The 23,670-nt window shown below is 44.2% G+C and overlaps 1 protein-coding gene across 1 annotated transcript in view; it reads right to left on the bottom strand.

Moving 5' to 3' along the window:
- Nucleotides 1–7,969, bottom strand: part of PAPPA2 (pappalysin 2) — a 326,093-nt gene extending 318,124 nt beyond the window's left edge. The window contains exons 1-2 of the mRNA XM_070768487.1: nucleotides 7,743–7,969; nucleotides 4,237–6,094 (exon numbers count right to left, since the gene is read on the bottom strand). Coding sequence (XP_070624588.1) covers nucleotides 4,237–5,152 — 916 coding nt within the window. The 5' untranslated portion in view covers nucleotides 5,153–6,094; nucleotides 7,743–7,969. The remainder of the gene's footprint in view (nucleotides 1–4,236; nucleotides 6,095–7,742) is intronic.
- Between the last annotated feature and the right edge of the window lie 15,701 nt (nucleotides 7,970–23,670).

The raw sequence follows: 23,670 nt of genomic DNA, 5'->3' as shown, positions 1-23,670 counted from the left end.
CTGCCCTGGGATCTCTACCTCAACCTGGATCCTCAGAGAAAGAAAACTCATCTTCAAGTCAGGGACAGTTTCTTAGACATCTTTGTATTCCCCCACAAAGCCTTGCCCTGCTTTGCATGGCAAAGCACTCAATAAATATTTGTTGAATGAAGAAGCGTGGGCTTGGGCTCCAATCCTGCCATGGACTTACTGACTCAGTCTCCGGCCACTTGGAGTTGCAGGTGGTTAGTCAGCTGGGCAACTTCAGGGAACATTTGAAATCAATTACGGGTGAGGAGGAACCCATTAGAAGTTCCTCTTCTGTGTGTGTTGGTGTGGAAGGAGAGGAAAGGAAGTTGAGAAGGAGGGAAACAGGGTGGTTTCAGGACTGAGTGCTGGAGCTTAAAGATTTCACACCAGGATAGGACAGCATTTGACTTATGTCCACAGCTGAGTTCCAAAAGCCCGTCCAAATGGGCTGCTGACCCCAGGCTACTCCTCGGTGGCCACAAATCCCTGAATTGCCAGGCCCCCGAGCAGTGACCTTTATGGAGGCCCTGACACTGGAGCAGCCACACACAGTCCTTTCCTGCTTGCCGGGAGTCAGAGCTACAGGAGATTGGCAACTTCAGAAGATCTAAGCTGCGGGCGGCCCAGCACCATCGCTCCCCCTCCAGGGGCCAGAGAGAAGCTAAACACCTACAGCCTGTGAGGCCCACATTGTCCTCTCAGCCCTAAATGAAAGTATTCCAGCAATCCACCCGGAATCCAAAAACTTCCTATTTTGGAAGCATGTGGGAGTTGGGGGGGGGGGGGGGGGAGGGGGGAGGTAACTCGAGTTGATTTTGTTTTCTTTACAGTTGTTACAAGTGCCGGTTAGTCATAACCCAAAGAATGCCACTTGAGCCCTTTCACATGGGCCCTGCAAAGAGACTCGTATGAAGCCGACCCTCAGGGATGCCTACCAACACGCTCTGGGAGGGAATGATCAAATACCTCCCAGAGGCCCGGGAAGGGACAGCCCTCCAAGAAACCAGACTGCATTCCCCACTGCTTGGCTTCCAAGGCACCGCCTACTCTCCTGTGCACGAAGCAACACTGCCACCTAGTGCTCTGTGTAGGAAGTATTCTCCGAGGCCTCCTATCTCTGGGGGTGGGGTGGGGGGGTGGGGGTGGGGGATGGTTCCTCTACCACGGCTAGGGCAACTGAAGCCCTTGATATCTCTGCCGAGGAGAAAATGCCCCAAGTTTGGTAGATGGAGAAAACTGGGTCTAGGTTAAGTAGGTAGAACCTGAGGTTTGAGAGCTGTTAGAAGAGTGTGGGAGCCAAGTGTTGTATCATCTTGTGTTATCCTCAGTGGGGCAGCAGAACTCCCGTGGTTGAATTGTATTTACCTCAGGAGCACAGTTCAGCTGTGGTCATTCTGCAACAGCTGAAGGCCAACCATCCCAGGAACAGGCAGGTACCGGCTAAAAGGACCAGGGCTAGGGTCAGAGAGGGAAGATGGGCTGATCTGTTGGTAAGAGTGAATAGATGAGCAAATCGGAGACTTTTATTCCTGGGGGTGACTACCCTTGGCCCTTCATGGTTCTCAGCCCAGGGGGCCCCAGGGAAAGCATATGGAGCTGACCACAGCGAGTCGACAAGGATGCCTATGTCCTGGGAACCCAGTTGCTAGAATCCTGAAGAACGAAGGCTGGGTTCTCAGCCCCTATCTCTCCCAAACTTTTACCCTAAATCTTTTCTGAATATTTTCTGAGGTGCACAAATCTGAACAAAGATACAGGGTGGGAGGTGGAGAGGAGACAGACCCGAGTATTCTCTGCTGTCCGTCTTTCCGGTGTGGACCTACAGGGGACATGCCAGCACAGCTCCGGAAATGCTTTGATTTGAAGAGAAAGAAACCTCAGAGGCTAGACTGTCTGCGAAAGATTTCCTGCCTAATTTTACATGCTTAGGGAGGTGGCAAGGGCTCAGATGGGCACCTTGGAGAAGGAGTTGAGTATGCGCTGTGGCAAGGTTGGGGGGCAGGGGGCGGCAGTGGAGGTGGGCATGGGAGGGAGAGGTATGGGCTGGCGGGGGAGGGCTGGTACATTAAGGAAAGCTGTGTAGGTGCATGCTCAGTCACTTCAGTCTTGCCTGACTCTTTGTGACCCCATGGACTGTAGCCTGCCAGGCTCCTCTGTTCATGGGATTCTTCAGGCAAGAATACTGGAGTGGGTTGCCATGCCCTCCTCCAGGGGATCTTCTCAACCCAGGGACTGAACACGCTTCTCCTGAGTCTCCAGCATTGCAGGCAGATTCTTTTACCCACTGAGCCACTTAGGAAGCCCTATGCTGCTGCTGCTAAGTCACTTCAGTCATGTCTGACTCTGTGCGACCCCATAGACAGGAGCCCTATAACTGGAACCAAATCCTGACCCTGTTCTCCTCTCTTCAGAGAATGAGAACAGAAGGATGCAGAAAGTTCAGGAACAGGGGTCAGGTACCCACTGTCCAGAAACTGTTCCCTCAGGTCTAAATTTTAACAACTCAGACCACTGGTTTCTTAGATCCTCCCTCCTATATTCCTGCTGGATCTTTCTCCGATTCTTCAGAGCCAGGGAACTGATCCCAGGTCCCTGTGCTGCTACTGCCAGAGGAGGGGTAAGTGGAGTCGTGGTCTAGACGGCAAGCACACAGTTTCCCTGGCAGATGGGTACTAGGAAGCGAGATTAGGCAGCAAGAAGATGTCATCTGGGAAAAACTGTGAAGCTGCCAACTCCGATCAGATAATCATCTCATTATTTCTTCCATTTGGCCTCAGAATAAGGATTTCCTTCTACTCTTTCTCTGCCCCAACCTATCATCCAGCCCAGCCCCTTCTCTATCCTCTCCCCTCACCCCCTTTCCCACCCCAAAATAAAATCAAGCAAAACCACAAGAGTCTAGAGTGCTCAGTGTCTGGGAATCCCAGCTTCCAAAAGAGAAATTACAGCCAAAGAGGGGGGAAGACAGCGTGTCCGGAAGGGATGTTCCAGCAACACACCATCACAAGAGGCTCCCTCCTTCCAGATTTCTTTCTCTGGTCTAAAATTTATTTGCAGGCACCCACCAGCCTGAGAAGTCTTTAATATTGGGAGCTGTCAAGCCCTTCAGGGGTTCTGGAGTTCCGCTCCCCGTCTGCCCCAGGCATACCTCTCATGACTTTGGTTTCCCCATCCATGTCATGGGACTGGCAAGCATCAAAGGGTGTTGTGTACAATCCAGATTAATAAGATGAAAATGGTTCTACTATGTACCTAGGTTTGTGTGAGGTTCTGTCCTGGGGTGGGGGCTCTGAAGGGATAAAGAGACACTGAATGATCATGTATCACTTCTAATCCCTTACCCACTCCCTGCTTGAAACCAGTATCCCCCAACCGTCCCCCACCCCCATTGAGGCAAGGGAGACAGTTATTCCTAATCCTACTCTTTTCTTTGTCCTTCTGGGTGACTTTCCATGAAAGCCAAGATCCGGGTATACTGTAAAATAAATGTGGAGAGTGTTCCCAAACACTGTTCCTAATGAAGACCATAGAATTATACAAGGTGCATTTCTGGTCCCTTTTACAACAGCCCGGGTCAGAAACCAGGGTCCTGGCTTGTGAGTGCCCATCTTTTCCAGTAGACCTTGCTAGTCCCAGGCTGGACACATGATTTTTAGGACAAGACAAAGGGGACTCCAGGACCTGGTCAAGGTAGTAGCGTTCTGCTACATTCCAGGGCTACTCGAAGAAAAGGAAACCAACCAGGACCCATTGGCTATGTAGCCGGCAGCCTTGTTTCCTCACTACCTAGTCCAGCCCAGGCATGACTCACTGCCCAGGTCTGTACACTTTCATGTCGTTTCAAAGTTGCCTGGGTTTCTCACACTGGACTATAAGAAATGGAGTGTGACACCTCTTCCCCACTGACAAAGAACCAGAGATCTTCCCCTTTAAAGAGGGATGAGAGAGTGAGCTGGAGGTCTCCTAAGTGCCAGCACAATGTATAGAAGCACACGAGATCAATACAGGGGACAAATGCTCTTGTGGTTATAGAGTCATTAATGCAGATGATGCCTGGGATTCTGCTGCGCAGATGAATAGAGGCCCTTCCCCCCCTCTGCCCGGCTAGCCCTCCCTGGCTCTTCTGTTCTGCCCCTTTCCCCTCCTTGCCCCCGATGTCTAACCTCACCAAAACCAGAAGCCAGCCCTACCCCGCGGACTACAGAAAGCCCAGGAGTGGGTGATTACCTGCAATGATGGCTGGGCTGTTCTGTCCTCCCTCCGGTCTCACCCAGGCTTCCACTGTGAACGCCTCCCGGGGAATGTCAGCCAGCACTTCTGGACGCAGCAGCAGCGGCTCCCGCCTCCCAGAGAAGTACAAGACAGGCAGTCTTCCTTGGGGGCTCACGGTCTCTGCTTCCCAGGAGGGGTCCCCTCCACCATTCCGGATGCCACTCTCTGATGGGCCGGTTCGGACCCTAGGCGTGAGGGGATGCTTAGGCCACAGCTGGAAGTGCTGGGGCGCAAACTTGGGGTCTCCCCACAGGCCTCCTGCCTGTCCCTTCACCACCTGGCGCCGACGCCTGGTCTTGGTCTGACCCTTCCTTTGGGTCTCTGGTCCGGATTCCCCTGGGCATGGGAAGGTGGTGATCATGGTGGCAGCCGAGGCTGTGCCTTCTAGAGTCCCAGCCTCACCTACAGGCTCCTTGGATCCTCCATCGCCAAGATAAGTGTCATCATCTCCCAGTAGCTCCGACTGCCCAATAGGACTGTCCCCTCCCCACGGAGCGGCTGGCCGCTCAGCCTCACTCCTCATTCTTGCACTTGCAGTTGGGTCTGGGGGCACAGAGCTCACAGCCATTCCCTCGGCATCTTGCTCACTGCATTCTGCCTGGTCCCTTCCCTGATCTCCTGCAGGGTAGGGCCTCAGGTAGTCCCCAGGCAGGCTGGGATAGACCCCAAAGAGGTGATGCTGAGGAGCAACTCTGGGTCTTCGAACCTTGGCCCCCAGCCAACAGTGCTCTCCTTCCGACAGCACCTGGCTCAGGTGTCCTCTTTGGGCCAAGGATCTCTTGCGCGTCCAGCCCAGCTCCGAGCTAACAGTACTGAGCGCCCACCCAGCCAGAACTACCAGGCTTACCCTCAGAATCTTGAAGCACATCATACCTCCCCCCGGCTCTTTATACAGAACCAGAAGTCAGCTTCTGGGTACCACACCGGGGTGATGGGGTTAAGAGGAGGAGACAGCTAGCTGTGGATTTGCTGTCCCCTGGCAAATTGTTTTGTTCAGGGACCAGACTTTTCAAGCAGCCCCCAAAGAGCACCTCTCCTGGCTGCCTGCGCTGGGTGCTGTGACCGCGTAGCCTCTGTCCCTCAACCTCTCCCTATATATGTCCCTCAACCTCTCCCTTGACCTCTCTCTCTCTCTCCTTGCTCTAGTTCAGTCCTTGAAGAATGAAGTCCATTTCTCTGGGTTCATTTGAATTTCTTCCAGAGAGCTCAGGTTTCTTTCTTTTTCTTTTTTTTCCCCCTTCTTCAATAGCTCCTCCCCTTGTTGATACTAGGAGGGGGACACGTGGGCAGGAGCCAAATCTTCTCAAATACACATTTGTGCACACACATACCACTCACTACCTGAAGTTATTAAAAAGAATATTAGCCTCCAATGTTCTTTTCTTTATCCCCCTTCCTTCCCTAGGAGTTACCTTTTCTTTGTCGTCTTTAACCTCAAATACACTTACCTTCCAACAAATTGCTAGAAAAACTGGTATACAGAGAAACAGAATTTGACGCTGACTATCTAAAAAGGCAAAAAAAAAAAAAAGAATCTAGGGGGCACAAAAAATGCCAGCTGGTACTTAGCCTTCACTTCCAGATGTCCTCCTCAGCCAGCTCCCCATCCAGCCTCCAGTCTGCCTGTGCAGGTCAGAATGTTTCCCTCAGCTCTGGGGTTGGTGAGTGCTGAAGGTTGTTTTTAATCCCCTTCCAACTTGTTGGTGTGTTGCAAGTCTCCGTAAAGTTCTCCTCTGGGCTGCCAGTCTGGTGCCCTAATAACCTTAGGAGTCTGAGAGCCCTTGACTTCACCTTCTGGGAGTCTTGTGGGTCCCTGGGAAGATGGAAAAGAGAATGAGAAGAAGAGCATATCCTTCAGGGGACCTGTGCTCTCCAGTCCCTCCTGCTCCCCTTCTCTCCCTTCCTCTCTGCCTATAATTATCTTCTTGTTTGTTTCATTTAAAGACAATGATGATGTCAAAGCTAATAAGTTCGGTGCATCTCTCCACCTCCTGCCTGTCCCCTCCTCCCTCCTGAAAACCTCCCCACCTCACTGAGGCACAGGGGACAGATGCTACTCTTGGTTTCCCCCGTAAACATCTCCCGCTTTCTCTTCCAGCAGCCGCAGCCTACACAATCAATAGCCAACAATCAATACTGTTTTGGAGCACTCTCTTCTGTATGTATTCTCTCTCTCTCTCTCTCACACACATACTCACACATGTGTTGTGAACAGACTTGCTTCCTGCCTAATAAACCCACACCACTCTTTTAGGGACCACTTGTCTCGCTTTGTTTGTTTGTTTGTTTTGCCACATATATACTGTATTCTTTTCTTATTTCAATCATTTGGGATTTGAAAGGACAATACCCCAAATTCACTTCACATTAGCCATTGGGAGAAAGGAGAAATCAATTATCCTGCTGTAGGAAGCATTCAGAGGAAATGCCATGGATTTGCACGATATAGTTCTTATTCTCGCTCAAGTTTCTCACTCTGAAGTTACTAAAAGTCACCATATGCTGAGTGAGCAAATAAACAAATGAGATGCTCAAAATAAGTAAATTACAAATATCAGCAGCTAGACCCAAACAACTAGTTTTTTTCATTGATTTGAAATGAATGGATAAAATGGGGAAATAAATAATGTGTATTTAACCTCCAAATTTCTGTTTGCCTAGATGTAAGCTATCTCAAGGAGTCCTACCCCCTAAAATCATGTGTGTACCCACACACACACACACACACACACACACACACACACGCATACACACTAAGCGGGTCTGAATTCTCAATACAGGTAAGGGTGTTTGACCATGGGTGAGTACAAAGCAGGGAGAGGAATATATTGGGTCCTTCATTCAATAATAAGAAAAATCATTTACAGTTCTAAAACCACTGCTTGTGTTGCCCACGTATAAAACATGCAGCCCACATTACTTTGGAGTAAGATCACCCTGCCTCTTCTGCCTTGGGTCCCCTCATCATCTTCTAAGTTCCTCTACCCTAGCTAATCACTGATTGATGTGCTTTACAAATGCTGTATCCTAAAGCCTCCATCGCTGGTGTGCCCTGTCTCCCTATACAGCATCCACTGACACTTCAAGGCAAGTCCCTGAAGAAAATATCAATTCAGGCACGTGGATATCACTAAACAGAAATCCCTCAATCCTAGACTGTGCCTTTTCCTCTTAGCGTCTCCCTGTCTTCCTTCACTTTTCTGTCTCAGTCCTTTCCTCCACCTCCCCGCCTCCCACCAAAGCAGCTAAACAGAGATTGGGGCTTTGGAAAGGGGTAGGGGGGTTGCAGAGAAAGACAGAAAGCAGAGGAGACAGAGAGAGAGAGAAACCAGGGCAGAAAGGAGGGAAGGAAGGAGAGGAGCCTCAGTTTAAATGAAGGGAAGATACCCAGGTAAGTAAAGGAGAAGTAAACTTGCCCCTCCCTATGCCACCCCCAGGACCCTCAGAAAAAGGATTCATACCATTCATTTCAGGGAGGAGGGATACACAGCAAGGAAGAATTCCGCCGTGCGTTTGTTTCTCCCCCTTCTAGTGTGTGAATGATCTTGCATCCCCTATAGGTCTCTCTTGGTTCTCAGCTGCTAGTAATCCATTCATAAGGTTTCAAGAAGCTACACAAAACTCAAGCTTCCAGTTTAGTTTCTCTCTCTCTCCCCTTCATTCCTTTGCTCACCACTCTCCTTCAGCTCTTGGCAGTCCAAAGTTTAAAAAAAAAATGTTGAACCATTTCTGTGTTTTCCTCCTGTTGTAACTTTTGCTGTGACATCATAACCCTGCCCACCAACACCCCACCTCTCTCTCTCCTTTCCATCCCACCCCTCATCAGCCCCATGCCCCCAAAACACCCCCCACGGAGAAGAAGGGCTCCTGTCAGTTCCAACGTGTGAAAACACAAAGCTACTGGAAGGCACCCCCTCTGCACCGTCCCCCTCCTCTCTTCCCCTCCCTGCCTTACCCACCGCTCAGCCACGGCTCTCCCAAGGCTTTAACAATGATCCCATCTGTTTGACATGTGCGGAAAGGTGGGCTGGATTCAAATAATCTGTCAAGTGAATCAGATCAAAAACCCAGCAACCCCCTCCTCAATTCCATCACACACGCTCACTCGCCAGACCCCAGTCAAAGTGTGAGAGAAGTCAGACTTGCACACCACCCACCCTGGATGCCAGGGAGAAAGACACCAAACACGCCAAGGGAAACGCACATTTATATATATGTATAAATCCTGTGGCTTATTTGTTTATGACAAACACCCGCACCCCAAGTCTCCTACGCCTCTTCCCCAAGCCCTGCCACTCCACAAGTGCACAGATTTGAAAGCTGGTAGGATCTGTTTTGAAATCTCCAACGAGAGGGTTTTTCCCCCTTTTTTTCACTCCAAAGCACTATCTGTGGCGATCAGACTGGAGCAGGGTTGCCAGCAAATGCAGGAGGCCCCTTCTAGGGTACAGGCTTTCAAACCAGCGAAGCTAGAAGGAATGGATCTAAGGACACACAGCAGGAGCTGGCTGAATTTATTTTGTTTTGACGGGGGTAGTTGGGGAGGAATATCATTTCTGAAATGCCCAAGGAATGAAGGGGAGAGGATATGGATTTCTTAAACAGTTTTTGCAAGAGGAGCGGTGTCTTGTTCTGCAGGTAAATCTATAAGGCAAGAAATTGGAGCTTACAGATAAACAAGGACCGAGAGGGAGAGGGAGGGAAAGGGGAAGCAGGGGAGAGAGGAGAGAGGGAGAGGGGATGGGGAGATGGGGACGAGGAGACAGGAGGGAAGGGGAGAAGGGCAGAAGGGGGCAAGGGGAAAAGAGGAGGAAGGGAGGGATGAGGAGGGAGGGAAGAAGGAAAAGGGGAAAGGAGGGGGAGGGGAGGGATGGAAGAGGAAAAGGGAGAAATGGAAGGGGACGGGGAGGGGGGAGCAAGGGCAAAGACCAGAGCCTGGGAGGAGAAAGGACTGCAACAGAAAAGCAGCGAAGAGAGGAGGGAAGAAAGGGACAGAGAGGAAGAAAAAAAGAGAAGGGGTGGTGAGGCACATAAAATATGGAGACCAGGAAGGCAGTCAGACCCATGACAGTTAAACTTAAAGGAGTCAGAGAGGCAGGTGAAGGCAGACACGATAAAGTGGGGCAGAGGTTCGGTTTTCTGAACAGAAAACAAAGGGCATACGGTGGAGGGCTTCGCTGTTAGTGATCGGACACACGGAAAAAAGTCAGACTCCCAGGCTTCAACCTTATTTCTTTAAGTAAACCCCTTACCCCTTCCTCCTTCCCTGCCTTCATCTCTTCCTCCAATCCCCACCTCCACCTTCCTTCATGAACCTTTTTATTCCCAGTATTCCTCCCCTGGAGAATTCAGGAGTAAAATTCAGAACTCACCAACCCACCCACCCATTCACCCACCCCCAAAAAAACCCACCCTTACTATCCCCTGTCTTTGCTTCTATCCTCAGAGAGTCCTGGCTCCTGTTATCTAAAGACTGAGCTGTTTGTGACAATCTGCACTTCATTTCAACCCAAATTATACTATGTTTCCTTTAAGCCCAGAACCGTCAGGGCTGTTTTGCTTGTATTTGCTGCCATAGTGGAGCTGGTCAGTTTCCATCAGCATTGTCATCATTATTATTAAGAGTCTTTGAGCAAAAGGGAGGAGCCAGTCCACGCTGGCGTCCACCTGCAGTATAGAGCCACAGTGGGGAGAGAGAGGAGGGAGAAAGACCCCTTAATATGGTCACTGATCCTTTCTGACTTTCTGATTCCAAAATCTGATCCCTTGAGGGAAAAGCTCAGCTGGGAGCCGGCCAGGGAGTGTAGTAATAAAAACCTCCCAGAACACAACCAAATGCAGTATCTATATATAGGAACCGGATCTGTTTTAGCTACTTGAAGTCTGAAATGACACCCGGAAACAAACATTTCAGCAATATGTTTATTGGAATCTTATTCAGCTAGTGCTGGAAAGAGTGAGCTTTTCTGAAGGATTTCACTTAAAGGCTCAGGGTTGTTGCTTTCTGCACCCACCCCCTTCCATACGGGCTTCCCAGGTGGCTTCAGTGGTAAAGAATCTGCCTGCCAATGCAGGAGACAGGAGATGCGGGTTCAATCCCTTGGTCAGGAAGATCCTCTGGAGGAGGAAATAGCAACCCACTCCAGTATTCTTTGCCTGGAAAATTCTAAAGACGGAGGAATCTGGTGGGCTACAATCCAAAGCGCTGCAAAGAGTCAGACATGACTGAGCATGCGTGCATACATGCACACCCTTTTCCATACACAGAGCTGGGGGTCAGCTACTCTGTCACTCATGGGGGTCACTTGAGATCCCTTCAGGGTGACCTATTATAGCCCCCTCTTCCATGGGTGATGAACAAGAGTGAAGGCACACAATTAATGGGCAGGGCCAGATAGGGTACCAGGCCTCCTGAATCCCTGTCCAGGCTTTCCCTCCTCTGGTATACACCTGTCTTGCTGTCTGCCACCCACATTCTCATTGGATGGAAGGATAATATCGAAGGCGGGCCCCTCCCATTCCACACTCAGGCAGCGATGCCCAAGGAATGTATGTTGGTCACGTGTGTTCTGTAACTCAGAATCACATGCAGACAAAAGTAGAGATCTGAATTTCAACCTCCCCCCTGTGCATTTTAAGCCAAGAGAGGCCCCTATCTTTTTGTCTAACTGTTTGTTGCTCCGTATGCTAGATAATCATATCTTTTTTCCACAATGCTATTCCCATTTTATTATCGATGTGAGTTGTAATGCCTTGCAAAGTGGCTTCATCCAAAGAGATCAGAGTAGTTCATCCACAGGTTAGGCTTCCCAACCCCATGAGAACTGCCTGATGAAGGTAACATGCCAGAGATCTATTTCCCCTAGTGATAGTCCCTGTTGGGAAGTGTTGCCGGCCACATTTTAAATCTTGGAGCCAGTTTGCACAGCCCTTTGGCAGGGGAAACGTTTAGCAGAGATGCTAGACCTTGCCCTGCTCATCAGAAAAACAAAGGCTCTGCAGGGTTTCTGCTTGAATTAGAGTTTGCTTTGTACTTGGAACCTCTTCAAGAGGCAACCTCATAGCAAGAACAACAAGTACACTTGTATATACTTGCTTTTCCTTTGAACTGGTGCACATTGGCGTGCATTCTTTCTTCCTAACCACAACAACAAAAATGCAAGGCAAGGCTGTGCCCATTTTACCGATAAGAACACTGAAGCTGAAAGTTAAGCAACTCACTCAAGGACCTGTAGACTCTGAGAACGCGGCCGGGACAAATCTTAAATGTGTTGTGCTACATGGGAAAAAAAAAAGACTCAAAGGCCACATCTGGTATAATTTCATTTATGTGACATTCTAGAAGAAGCAAATCAATAGAGATAGACTAGATTAGTGGTTGCCAGGAGCTGGGTGTCAGGTCTGGTGGGGGGAAGCTGAATACACGGCGCACAAAGGGACTTGGGGTGACTGGGGTGTTCACTATCTTGATTGTGTGACAATGCGTGACTCTATGCATTTTTCGAAACTCAAAGAACTGTAAACTAAAAGAAAATAGATTACTGTTATGTAAATTATACCTCAGTAAACCTGGGACAGAAAAATGGAGCCAGAGGTAAGGCCAGGGTTTTTTTTTTATTCTGAATACAGGATTCTTCTGTCTATATCCTGCAAGTGTCCAAAGATCAAAGGAGAGCATGACACTGCTTGCTGGTGGGTTGGGACCACTCTGGGCCCAAACTCTCTGCTGATCCTCTTGCTTACCGGCTGAGGGGACCCTAAGGAACCAAACTGAACAGGGCACAGCTGGCTTCTGGTCCCAGTTCCATCAACCCAAAGGATTCTAATACATCAAATAAGCAATCCCCAAATGAGCACTGGTCAATGACCTGCTCTGCCATTCAGTAGCTACCTGTCCTTGGGCAAGTTGTTGAACTTCTCTAAGCCATCTAAAATGTAAAATGAGAGCTTGGAACAGGAGACTCCGAGTTCCCTTCCAGGTCACACTTAACATTCTCTAATTTTTCAACCCCACACTTTCCTGAGATTTTGTTTGCTCAGTTATTACAAAGAAAAAATAAAGCCATTGCCCACCTCCCTAAATATCCCAGAGACTCAAGTGTACAGTAACAATGGATACATGACACTTATTTTAGTCCTTAAAGAAAACCATATATGCAAATGTATTAATAACTCCACTGGAACACCAATAGGCAAAAACAAGGATAGTGTGTGGGAAGTTTTCAAGCTCTAATACATATAGGTGTCCTCTACATATGAGCCAATACCATGTATTTAGCAAATCAAATATTAGAACACATGGTTTTAGTATGAAAACACTTACGAGGAACAAGTTTTAAATTTGATACTGTGCTAGATTCTTAAAGTCTGCTAATTTCCCACAGTGGTAATAATAAAAGTATTAATGACAGTAATAGTGATAACGAACATGTATTACTTACAATATGGCAGGCAGAGTTCTGGCCACTTTATATATATTACAACAGTTCTCTGAGTGGGTGCTTTCATTATCCTCATGCTCGCATGAAGAGAAGTAGCAGCTAACACCTATTGAGTACCTACTATGTGCTCAAAGTAGCATGTACTAAGCAATGTACATAAATTATCTCATTTAATCAAACAACTAATCTATGAGATAGCTCCACTATGATCCCCATTTTTAGGTGAAAAAACTAAGGTAATAGAGTTCAAGCAACTTATTTGAACTTATCCACCTGGAAAAGATCTACCTGTCTCCAAAGTTCTTGCTCTCCATCACTATCCTGTGTTGCCTCTCCATGGAGGACTTAAGTACATGCTGATGATGCTGTGACTCTCAGCACACCAAAACCAGACTTTCCTGCTGAGGCCATCCCAGTGGTTTCTCTGGAGTAAAGGGAAGACTTTTCTTAAATCTCTCCCTCAAGTCTCTCATTGTTGAGGGTCTAAAGCCTCCAAGAAATATGACCCTGCTGATAGCAGCAGCCGGCCACAGCCTGCACCTCTGCCAGTGCTAAGGTACCGTTCACACAACCCTGTGAGTGTCTCTGCTCACTGCCCTTGCCCTCCCCCTAACCCTATCCACCATATTCACACTGAAAATCTAAGGGACTTTTAACCAACCAGCCATAAAGGAAAAACCAGTCACTTCTCCAACTCATTAACTCCATCTGGGAGGTATCAAGCAAGATGGATAAATGTTGGGTTGTCTATTTATTATAACTGATACAAACTTTTAATACTAATAACAGCTATTAGTTGATGGTCTACTAACTATCATAAAATATGTACTTCCTATGTTAAGGTCAGCTCTGATACAGAACTCCAGGTTTTAGCCCAGATTCTAAATATTGAGCAGTATTCATGTCATTTAATTGCCAAAATGTGGTCCATGTATAAATATTTCAAAATGGATATGTCCCCCAGATGTCTTCAGCAAAGAGAGCAGGCCTGTGTATGAGAAAGGAAAGGTACCCTTCTTCCAGCCCAGCCCAGCTTTTGCATAGCTCACAGTCAGAGCTGGAGGCAGGAACACACACCAAGGTGGGCTGAGCCCCTAAGCTGTCAGATGCCCTTCAACTCATTCAACAGAGACCCTTTCCAGTAGGTGCCAGGAAAAGTTCAGGTTTCTCTTTTTCAGACTAAACTCTGTGGTGCATAGAGTTAAGAAGGTAGGCACTGTGGATGACAAGCATGGCCTGTGTGGTCTGGCTTAGGTTTCAGGGCCACCTCTAAGGATAAGAGCATGCCTGTGCCATTGGCGAGAGGCTGTAATAAGGAGCATTTCTCAGCAATGAATCTGACACAGAGTAAATATTAGATAAACATGAGTACTATCGAAGAAGTCAATGCCTTCAAATGTTCTACCTTACAAGCCTTACACTTTCCATCACTCCCAATGACCCATCTTGATGCCGCTTCTCACTGTACTCAAAAGATAAGCCTTTCATATGTCCCAATTGCTCTTTTGTCTGTCTAAATCTATCATCCCCATTCCTGACAGCCCCACAAGTCTCATTTTTATAGCAAACATTCCGTATTAAAAATCCAAACATAGTAGGACCTACCTTACATAATTTAAAAAAAAATTAATGTCCTATTTATATTAAAAGAAAATATTTTACATTGAATTAAAATGAATTTCAATATATAAATGTGTCTGACACAACTGCATTCAAAGAGTAAAGTAAAATGAAGCAATCAAATGCTTGAACCTACTCATGAATAGATTCAGATGTAAGAGAGAGAAGAAAATATTCACCAAACATTACAGGTGTTTTTCTCTACACTGATATTGTATTTTGAATTCAAAGTAAAGTAGTATTTTCACAGAGTCAGCATAACTGTAGTAGTTCCAAATGCAGACCAATGGAGGTGTATGTGTGGGTGACTGAATACTATCAGCGGCGCTGTCATCAAGGGCGTGACTTTCCAGAACGGGAAACAACTCTTGGTAAAATTTGCAAACAAATCAAAAGGAATCTTCCTTCAAAAACATAATGGTTGCATTCCTGGGGAGTTTATTTGAAGTATACAAAACAATACTTTTGTGATTCAGCATTTATATTGAACGTAGAATTAGCTCCTAGACTCAGATCATGATAAATGAGTTTTTCGTCTACATGAATGTTTGCCCAAGCATTCAAGAATCAAACAGGATGCAGGATGATTCACTTAGTGGGACTATTCATGCACTACAGGGATGCCTGATGTCCCTGGCGCCTACTCACTGAATGCCAGCGGTAACCTCCAGTCATTGTGACACCAAAACCACCCTCGCTGTTTCCCAGAATGTCCCTAGGGGGCAGCACTTCCCCCACTGAGAACCACTCGACTAATTCGAGGCCAAAATACTATGCAGACAAATCTAATAGAACCTTATGTGTATATTTGCTCTTGACATACTGCCAACATCCATAAGGAAGGAAATCATGTGGAGGCTTCTACCTGCAATTTTTATGGTATTTGGTGATAAAGCTGAAGTGTATACTCCTTAATAGTGGTTTGAACTCTGTGTATCTCATATACACACAAAGATGTATAGAACACACATTCTGTCAAATGATCATCTTTCTAAATATCTTCCAGGGAACTTCTCCTTGCTCAAGGAGCAGTTCACTCCATTCCATTAAGCTCCCTCTACTTAAAAATAAATAGAGACCTTCAGGGTATTATGCTAAGTGAAATAAGTCAGAGAAAGACATCATATGATTTCACTCACATGTGGAATATAAAAAACTAATAAACAAACACAAACAAAATGAAACAACAAACCAAACCAAACAAAAATAAACATGGGAGTACGAAAAAAGAGAGTAGTGGTTAGCAGAGGGTAAGGGGCTGGGAGGATGGCACAATGAGCAAAGGGGACCACTGTATGATGATGGATGAAAAATACCTTTTGGTAGTAAGCACGTTGTAGGCTATAGAGAAGTAGAAAAATAATGTTGTAAACATGGAACTTACATACTCTTATAAATCAATGTTGCTTCATTTTTTTCAATTTTAAATAAATAAAGTATTATTGCAAGACATAACTCACTTGGATTAGAATGTTAGTGGTTAAATACATAATAATTAGAAACAGAGGGTTGACGACATGGTGGAGGAGTAGGTGGACATGGAGCAAATCTCCTTCCATGGATGCATCAAGAATACATCTACAGATGCAGCAGTTCTCATAAAACACCAGCTGATGTCCATGACAACTGGAAAGAAATATGTGGATCCACACACAAGTCTGTAGGATGAAGGAAAGAAGAGAGAAGGAGAGAAAGCGGGACAAGACCTGCAGCTGAGGGTTGGGAAGCTGAAGCAGGGGAGATACCCCTGCATCCGAGGCAATCGGTTGGGACAGAGGGGAAACATTTGAGGCTATCAGAGAGTGAGGCAGCTGATCTGTGACACTCTGAATGGAGTGAGAACCACACAGACCATCCGTGCCATGGCCCTACATACCTCAAGACAGGAATGCAACTCCACCAGTGTGCACAGTGGCTGGGAGCTGGAGGCAGGGATGGCAGAGCAATCCCAGGGGGGAGCCAGGGCTGTTTTTGACTATGGGGAGATGGCCTGAGGAGATGGGAGGATGGAAATCCATTGTGGGGAATGCCTTTGGAGGAAAGTGGGTGTGGAAGCAGGGTGCTACTACTGAGTCATGGGCAGGGGCTGGAGTCATCACCATAACCTCTCTCCCCCATACATGCTGGCAGCAGCAGATGAGCAGTAAAGAAAGACCCCAGTAAGAGTGGCCCTTTGAGTGCCTGATGCACTGAGCAATAGTGAAGGATCAGCCAGGGAAGCCCTTTGAATGTAAGCTCCCAGAGGCTAGAAAAGAATCCTAATAGAGCCATATGTCCTGCGCTGGTGGCCTCTGGCTCTCCTGGTGCTGCCAGGGTCCCTGCAATCCAAGCAGCCATGCCACCTCCACATCTGGTCCTCTCTGGGGCAGACCCACGTCCTCCAGGGCAGCCTCAGGAGCAAATTCCTTTGGATGACCCACATGCAGAGGTGGGCATAAAATCACAATTGAGCTCCAGGTGTGGAGCAACTAAGGAAGAGAATCAAAAAACTTTCCAGCTAAATAAGCTGCAGATTAAATTCACAAGATCAATTAGGTAGACTCTGTGTCTTTGGAATATATAAAAGGACAATGAGTGTACCCAAAAAAGAAAACACTCTAGAGCTCTGTGAGCTGTGGACACTGGAGGCAAGGGCACACAGCAATAGGACCAGAGTCTGAGCTGTCCTCACAACAGGTCCAGAGATCAGCCCTCCCCAGCACTGGAGGGCCTCTTAGGGAGGGGGAGGTGGGCTGTGTCTTCTAGCTGGGGGAAAGGATGCTGACAGCTGAGACACAAAGAAAACATTTATTATTATTCTCATGTTTTGATTTGCTCTGTGGTTGATTCTGGCTTTTTTTCCCCTCCTCTTTTTTTTTTTTTTCTCTGTTGTTTTTATTATTACTGTTTCTATTTAGGCTTTGGGGAACATTTTTAAATCACACTTTCAATTTCTTTTACATATTTCTACTTCTACTTTGGCTTTCTGCAGTTCTTTGAGGTTTTTTTGTTTGTTTGTTTTGTTGGTGGTTTTTTATTTATTTATTTATTTCGGTTCTTCTCTTGTAGCTTTTCGTTAATAGACATAGATCTTTTCTATACTTCTCTTTAATTTTGCTTTTCTATTTTTTCACCATTTCTATTTGTTTGTCTTGTTTTCTTTGCTTTATTTCTCAGTTGGCATTCTGCTTTGGTTTGTTTTCTGCTTTTTGTTTTGGTTAATTTTGTTTTTAATTGGTTGGCATGATTTTTTCGGTTTCCTTTGCTCACTGGGTCACTCTCTTGTCCTTTGTTTTCATTGGTCTCTTTTGGTTTTGTTGTGTGTGTGTGTGTCCCTTTGTTTTTGTTTCTATTTGCCTGATTTTTCTTTTGCGATTTGTCTTGGTTTCATTTTTTGTTTCTTTTGTTTGTTTTAATCCACTTTATTTCCATGACAAACAGCTGTCATGTGGGATCTTGATTCCCCAATCAGATGCTGGGTCTGAGTCTCTGGGGTGGGAGTGGAGAGTCCAGGATTCTAGACCACCAGCAAACTCCTGAGTCGCAGGTGCATTAATCAGGGAGAATGCCCATGAAGGCCTCCTCTTGAATCCAAGACCTGGCATCACCCAACTGTCTGCGGCACCTAGTGCTGGATGCCTCACCCAAAAGACCAGCAAGATAGGAAAACAGACCCAATCATCAGCAGACAGGTGGCCCATAGACACCCCAAAACACACAACCTCACAAGATCCTGCCCATCAGAGGGAAAAAACTTATCTTCTCCCACAAGAATACAGGCACAAGTCCCTCCCAACCCAAAGCCTACATAAGCCCCTGGACCATCCTCACTCACTGAGAGCAGAGATCAAAAGCAAGAACTATGACCCTATAGCCTGGGAAAAGGAGATCTTAAACACAATAAGTTAGAAAAAATGAAAAGACAGAAAAATATTGTGCAGATGAAGGAACAAGGTAAAACCCCACAAGACCAAATAAATGAAGAGGAAATAGGCAAACTACCTGAAAAAAAGAATTCAGAGTAATGATAATAAAGATGATCCAAAATCTCAAAAACAGAATGGAAAAAATACAAGAATCTTTCAACATATTTAACAAGGGCTTAGAGGAAATAAAGAATAAGCAAACAGTGACAAACAACACAATTACTGAAATTAAAAATACTCTAGAAGGAATCAATAGCAGAATAACTGAGGCAGAAGAACGGATAAGTGAGCTGGAAGATAGAATGGTGGAAATAACTGCTGAAGAGCAGAATAAAGACAAAGAATGAAAACAATTACAGGTAGTCTTAGAGACTCTGGGACAATATTAAATTGAATGCGCCAACATTCAAATTATAGGGGACCCAGAAGAAGAAAAGAAGAGATAGGGTCTGAGAAAAATTTTGAAGAGATTATAGTTGAAAACTTCTCTAACGTGGGAAAAGAAATAGTCAGTCAAGTCCAGGAAGCACTGAGAGTGCAATACAGGATAAACTCAAGGCGAAACATGCTGAATCACATATTAATAAAACTAACAAAAATTAAACACAAAGAAAAATATTAAAAGCAGCAAAGGAAAAGCAACAAGTGACATGCAAGGGAATCCCCATAAAGTTAACAGCTGATCTTTTAGCAAAAACTCTGCAGGCCAGAAAAGAATGCCAGGGTACAATTAAAGTAATGAAAGGAAAAACCTACAATCAATATTACTCTATCTAACAATCATCTCATTCAAAATTGATGGAAAAACAAAAAGCTTTACAAACAAGCAAAAGTTAAAGAGAACTCAGCACCCCCAAAGTATCTTTATAGCAAATGCTAAAAGAACTTCTCTAGGCAAGAAATGCAAGAGAAGGAAAAGACCTACAAAAACAAACCCAAAACAATTAAGAAAATGCTAATAGGAACATAAATGTCAATAATTACTTTAAATGTAAATGGACTAAACACTCCATCCAAAAGACACAGACTGGCTGAATGGATACAAAATATATATGCTATCTACAGGAGATCCACTTCAGACCTAGAGACACATACAGACTGAAAGTAAGGGGATGGAAAAAGATATCCCATGCAAGTGGAAATCAAAAGAAAGGCAGTGTCGCAATTCTCATAGATGAAATAGACTTTAAAATAAAGAATAAAACAAGAGACAATGAAAGACACTATAAAATGATCAAGGGATCAACCAAGAAGACATACCAATTGTAAATATTTATGCACCCAGCATAGGAGCACCTCAATACATAAGACAAACGATAACAAACATAAAAGGGGAAATTGACAGCAACATGTAATAATAGGGGACTTTAACAACCAACTTACACCAGAGATCATCCAGACAGAAAAGTAATAAGGAAACACAAGCCTTAAATGACACATTATGCCCAGTGGACCTAGTTTATATCATCAAAGCATTCCATCCAAAAGCATCAGAATACACTTTTTCTCAAGTGCACACTGAACATTCTCCAGGATAAATCATATCTTAAGTCACAAATCAAGCCTTGGTATATTTAAGAAAACTGAAATCATATCAAGCATCTTTTCTGGGCACAATACTGTGAGATTAGGTGTCTATTATAGGAGAAAAACTGTAAAAACACAAACACGTGAGGTTAAACAACACACTTGCAAATAACAAAGACGTCACGGAAGAAATCAAAGAGGAAATAAAAAACTACCCAGATACAAATGATAATGAAAGCATGACAACCCAAAGCCTATGGGATGCAGAAAAAGCAGTTCTAAAAGGGAAGTTTACAGCAATACAATCCTACCTCAAGAAGCAAGAAAAACATCAAATAGACAACATCACTTTACACTTAGAGCAACTAGAAAGAGAAGAACAAAAAACTTACCAAAGTTAGTAGAAGGAAAGAAATCATAAAGTTCAGAGCAGAAATAAGTGAAAAAGAAGAAAACAATAGCAAAGATTAATAAAAGTAAAAGCAGTTCCTTGAGAAGATAACCAAAATTGACAAACCATTAGCCAGACTGATCAAAAAACAAAGTCTCAAATCAATAAAATTAGAAATGAAAAAAGAGAGGTTGCAATAGACAACCTAGAAATACCAAGTATCATAAGAGACTACTATGAGTAACTATATGCCAATAAAATGGACAACCCTGAAGAAATGGGCAAATTCTTAGAAAAGTATAACCTTCCAAGACTGAACCAGAAAGGAATAGAAATTATGACCAGACCACAGAAATTGAAACTGTGACCAAAAATCTCCCAAAAATCAAATGCAAAGAACCAGATGGCTTCACAAGCAAATTCTATCAAATGTCTAGAGCAGAGCTTATGCTTATCCTTCTCAGACTCTCCTAAAAAATTACAGATGGAGGAACACTCCCAAACTGCTTTATAAGACCATTATCACACTGATACCAAAACCAAAGATATCACACAAAAAGAGAAAATTACAGGCCAATATCACTGATGAACATAGATGCAAAAATCTTCAACAAAACACTAGCAAACAGAATCCAACAACACATTAAAAGGATCATATACAATGATCAAATGGAGTTTATCTCAGGGATGCAAAGATTCCTCAATATATGCAAATCGATCAATGTGATACACCATATTAGACTGAAAGATAAAAATCATATGATAATCTCAATAGATATAGAAAAAGCTTTTGATAAAATTCAACATCAATTTATGATTTAAAGAAAAAAAAAACTCTTTAGAAAATAGACATAGAAGGAATCTACCTCAACATAACAAGGGCCATATATGGCAAACCCACAGCAAACATTCTCAGGACTGAAAAACTGAAAGTATTTCCTTTAATATCATGAATAAGACAATGGTGCTCACTCCCACCACTATTATTCAACATTGTTTTGGAAGTCCTAGCCATGGCAGTCAGAGAAGAAAAAGAAATAAAAGGAATTCAGATTGGAAAAAAAAGAAGTAAAACTCTCACTGTTTGCAAATGACATAATACTGTACATAGAAAATCCTAAAGATACCACTAGAAAATTGCTAGAGCTGAAATTAGGAAATTAGGAAAGTCACAGGATACAAAATCAATACACAGAAATCCTTTGCATTCCTATACACTAACAATAAAAAATCAGAAAGAGAAACTAAGGCGACAATCCCATTCACCATTGCAATAAAAAGAATAAAATACCTAGGAATAAACCTACCTAAGGAGACAAAAGACCTGTATGCAAAAAACTATAAGACACTGATGAAAGAAATCAAAGATGACACAGACAGATGGAGAGATATACCATGTTCTTAGATGGGAAGAATCAATATTGTGAGAATGACTATACCACCCAAGGCAATCTACAGATCCAGTACTATCTCTACCAAATTACCTATGGCATTTGCCATAGAACTAGAGCAAAAAATTTTACAATGTGTATAGAAACACAAAAGATCCTGAATAGTCAAAGCAATCTTGAGGAAGAAAAACAGCTGGAGGAATCAACTTGCCTTGCTTCAGATTATCCTACAAAGCTACAGGAATCAAGACAGTATGGTACTGGCACAAAAATTGAAATATAGCTCAATGGAACAAGATAGAAAGCCCAGAGACAAATTCATGTGTCTATGGACACCTTATTTTTGACAAAGGAGGCAAGACTATACAATGGAGAAAAGACAGCCTCTTCAATAAGTGGTGCTGGGAAAACTGAATAGTTACATGCAAAACACATATAACACTTCCTAACACCACACACATAAATTAACTCAAAATGGATTAAAGACTTAAATGTAAGACCAGAAACTATAAACCTCTTAGAGAAAAACATTTGCAGAACACTCTGACATAAATCACAGCAAGATCCTCTTTGACCCACCTCCTAGAGTAATGGAAATAAAAACAAAAATAAATGAAAGGAACTTAATTGAAAATAAGAGCTTTAAAAAAAAAAAGCACAGCAGATGAAAAGACAAGCCTTAGAATGGGAGAAAATAATTGCAAATGAAGCAACTGACACAGGATTAATCTTTGATAAATATAAATACACACACACACACACACACAGTAAATCACTTCATCTGTGTCCGACTCTTTGCCACCCTATGGACTGTAGCCACCAGGCTCCTCTGTCCATGGAATTCTCCCATCAAGATTACTGGGGCTGGTTGCCATGCTCTCCTCCAGGGTATCTTTCCAACCCTGGGATTGAACCTTCATATCTTACATGTCTTGCACTGGCAGATGTGTTCTTTACCACTGGAGCTACCTGGGAAGCCCATATATATATATTTTATATATGTGTGTGTATACATATATATATATGTATATTATATATATGTGTGTGTATTATATAATATTGTGTATATTATATATATTATATATGTGTATACATCTATACATATATGGGCTTCCCTACTGGCTCAGTGGTAAAGAATCTGCCTGCCAGTGCAGGAAACGCAGATTCAATCCCTGGATCAGGAAGAACCCTCGAAGAAGGAATTAGCAACTCACTCCAGTACTCTTGCCAGGAGAATCCCATGGACAGAGGAGCCTGGCGGGCTACAGTCCATGGGATTGCCAAGAATCGTACATGACTGAGTAACTAAACAACAATACACATACATATGTATTGTTATACACACACACACACACACACACGCATATATATATATAACTCAGCTGTGAGAAAGAAGGAAACTGCCATTCACAACAACATGGATGGATAAACCTGGAAGACACTATGCTAAGTGAAAGAAGTCAGACAGAGAAAGATAAATACTGTCTGATCTCAACTTATATACAAAATCTAAAAAAGTATAACTTGTAGAACCAGACAGAGGAACTGTGGTTGCCAGGGGTTGGGGGTAGGGGAAGTGGGAAGACATTGGTCAAAGGGTACCAAAACTGATGAGTATTTTCCAGGATCTAATGTACAGCATGCTGACTATAATTAATAATACTATATTGTAGACCGGAAGTTACTAAGAGAGTAGATGGTAAGCATTCTCATCCCCCTTTCCCTAAAAAATAGTACATGTGAGGTGATAGATGTGTTAATTAATTTGATTTTTAAATCATTTTTCAATGTGTATGTACAGTAAATTATCACATTTTATACCCTAAATATATATAATTTTTATTTGTCAATTAAACTTCAATAAAGCTGGAAAAAAAATTTTTTAAAGCACGGCCAAAACCAGAATGTTCTCTGACTTCCTGCCTGACATGAGGTCTCCTGAGAATGGAGCAGGACCCACATGGAGTCCCAGTGGAATGAAGGGTAGGAGATCAGGTGTCTAAAGAAATCTCTGTTCAGTAAAGGAAGAGAGATTTATTGGAGCAGCAGCACTCACTTCCAAGTGCATAAATCTCTGCTCTACCAGCTCAACACATGCCATATATCTTATGAGG

Source organism: Bos indicus, chromosome 16 (assembly GCF_029378745.1).
Source record: "Bos indicus isolate NIAB-ARS_2022 breed Sahiwal x Tharparkar chromosome 16, NIAB-ARS_B.indTharparkar_mat_pri_1.0, whole genome shotgun sequence".
NCBI classification, from domain to species: Eukaryota; Metazoa; Chordata; class Mammalia; order Artiodactyla; family Bovidae; genus Bos; species Bos indicus.
The sequence above is the reverse complement of the archived record's forward strand: the minus strand, read 5'-3'. Positions and strand labels throughout refer to the sequence as shown.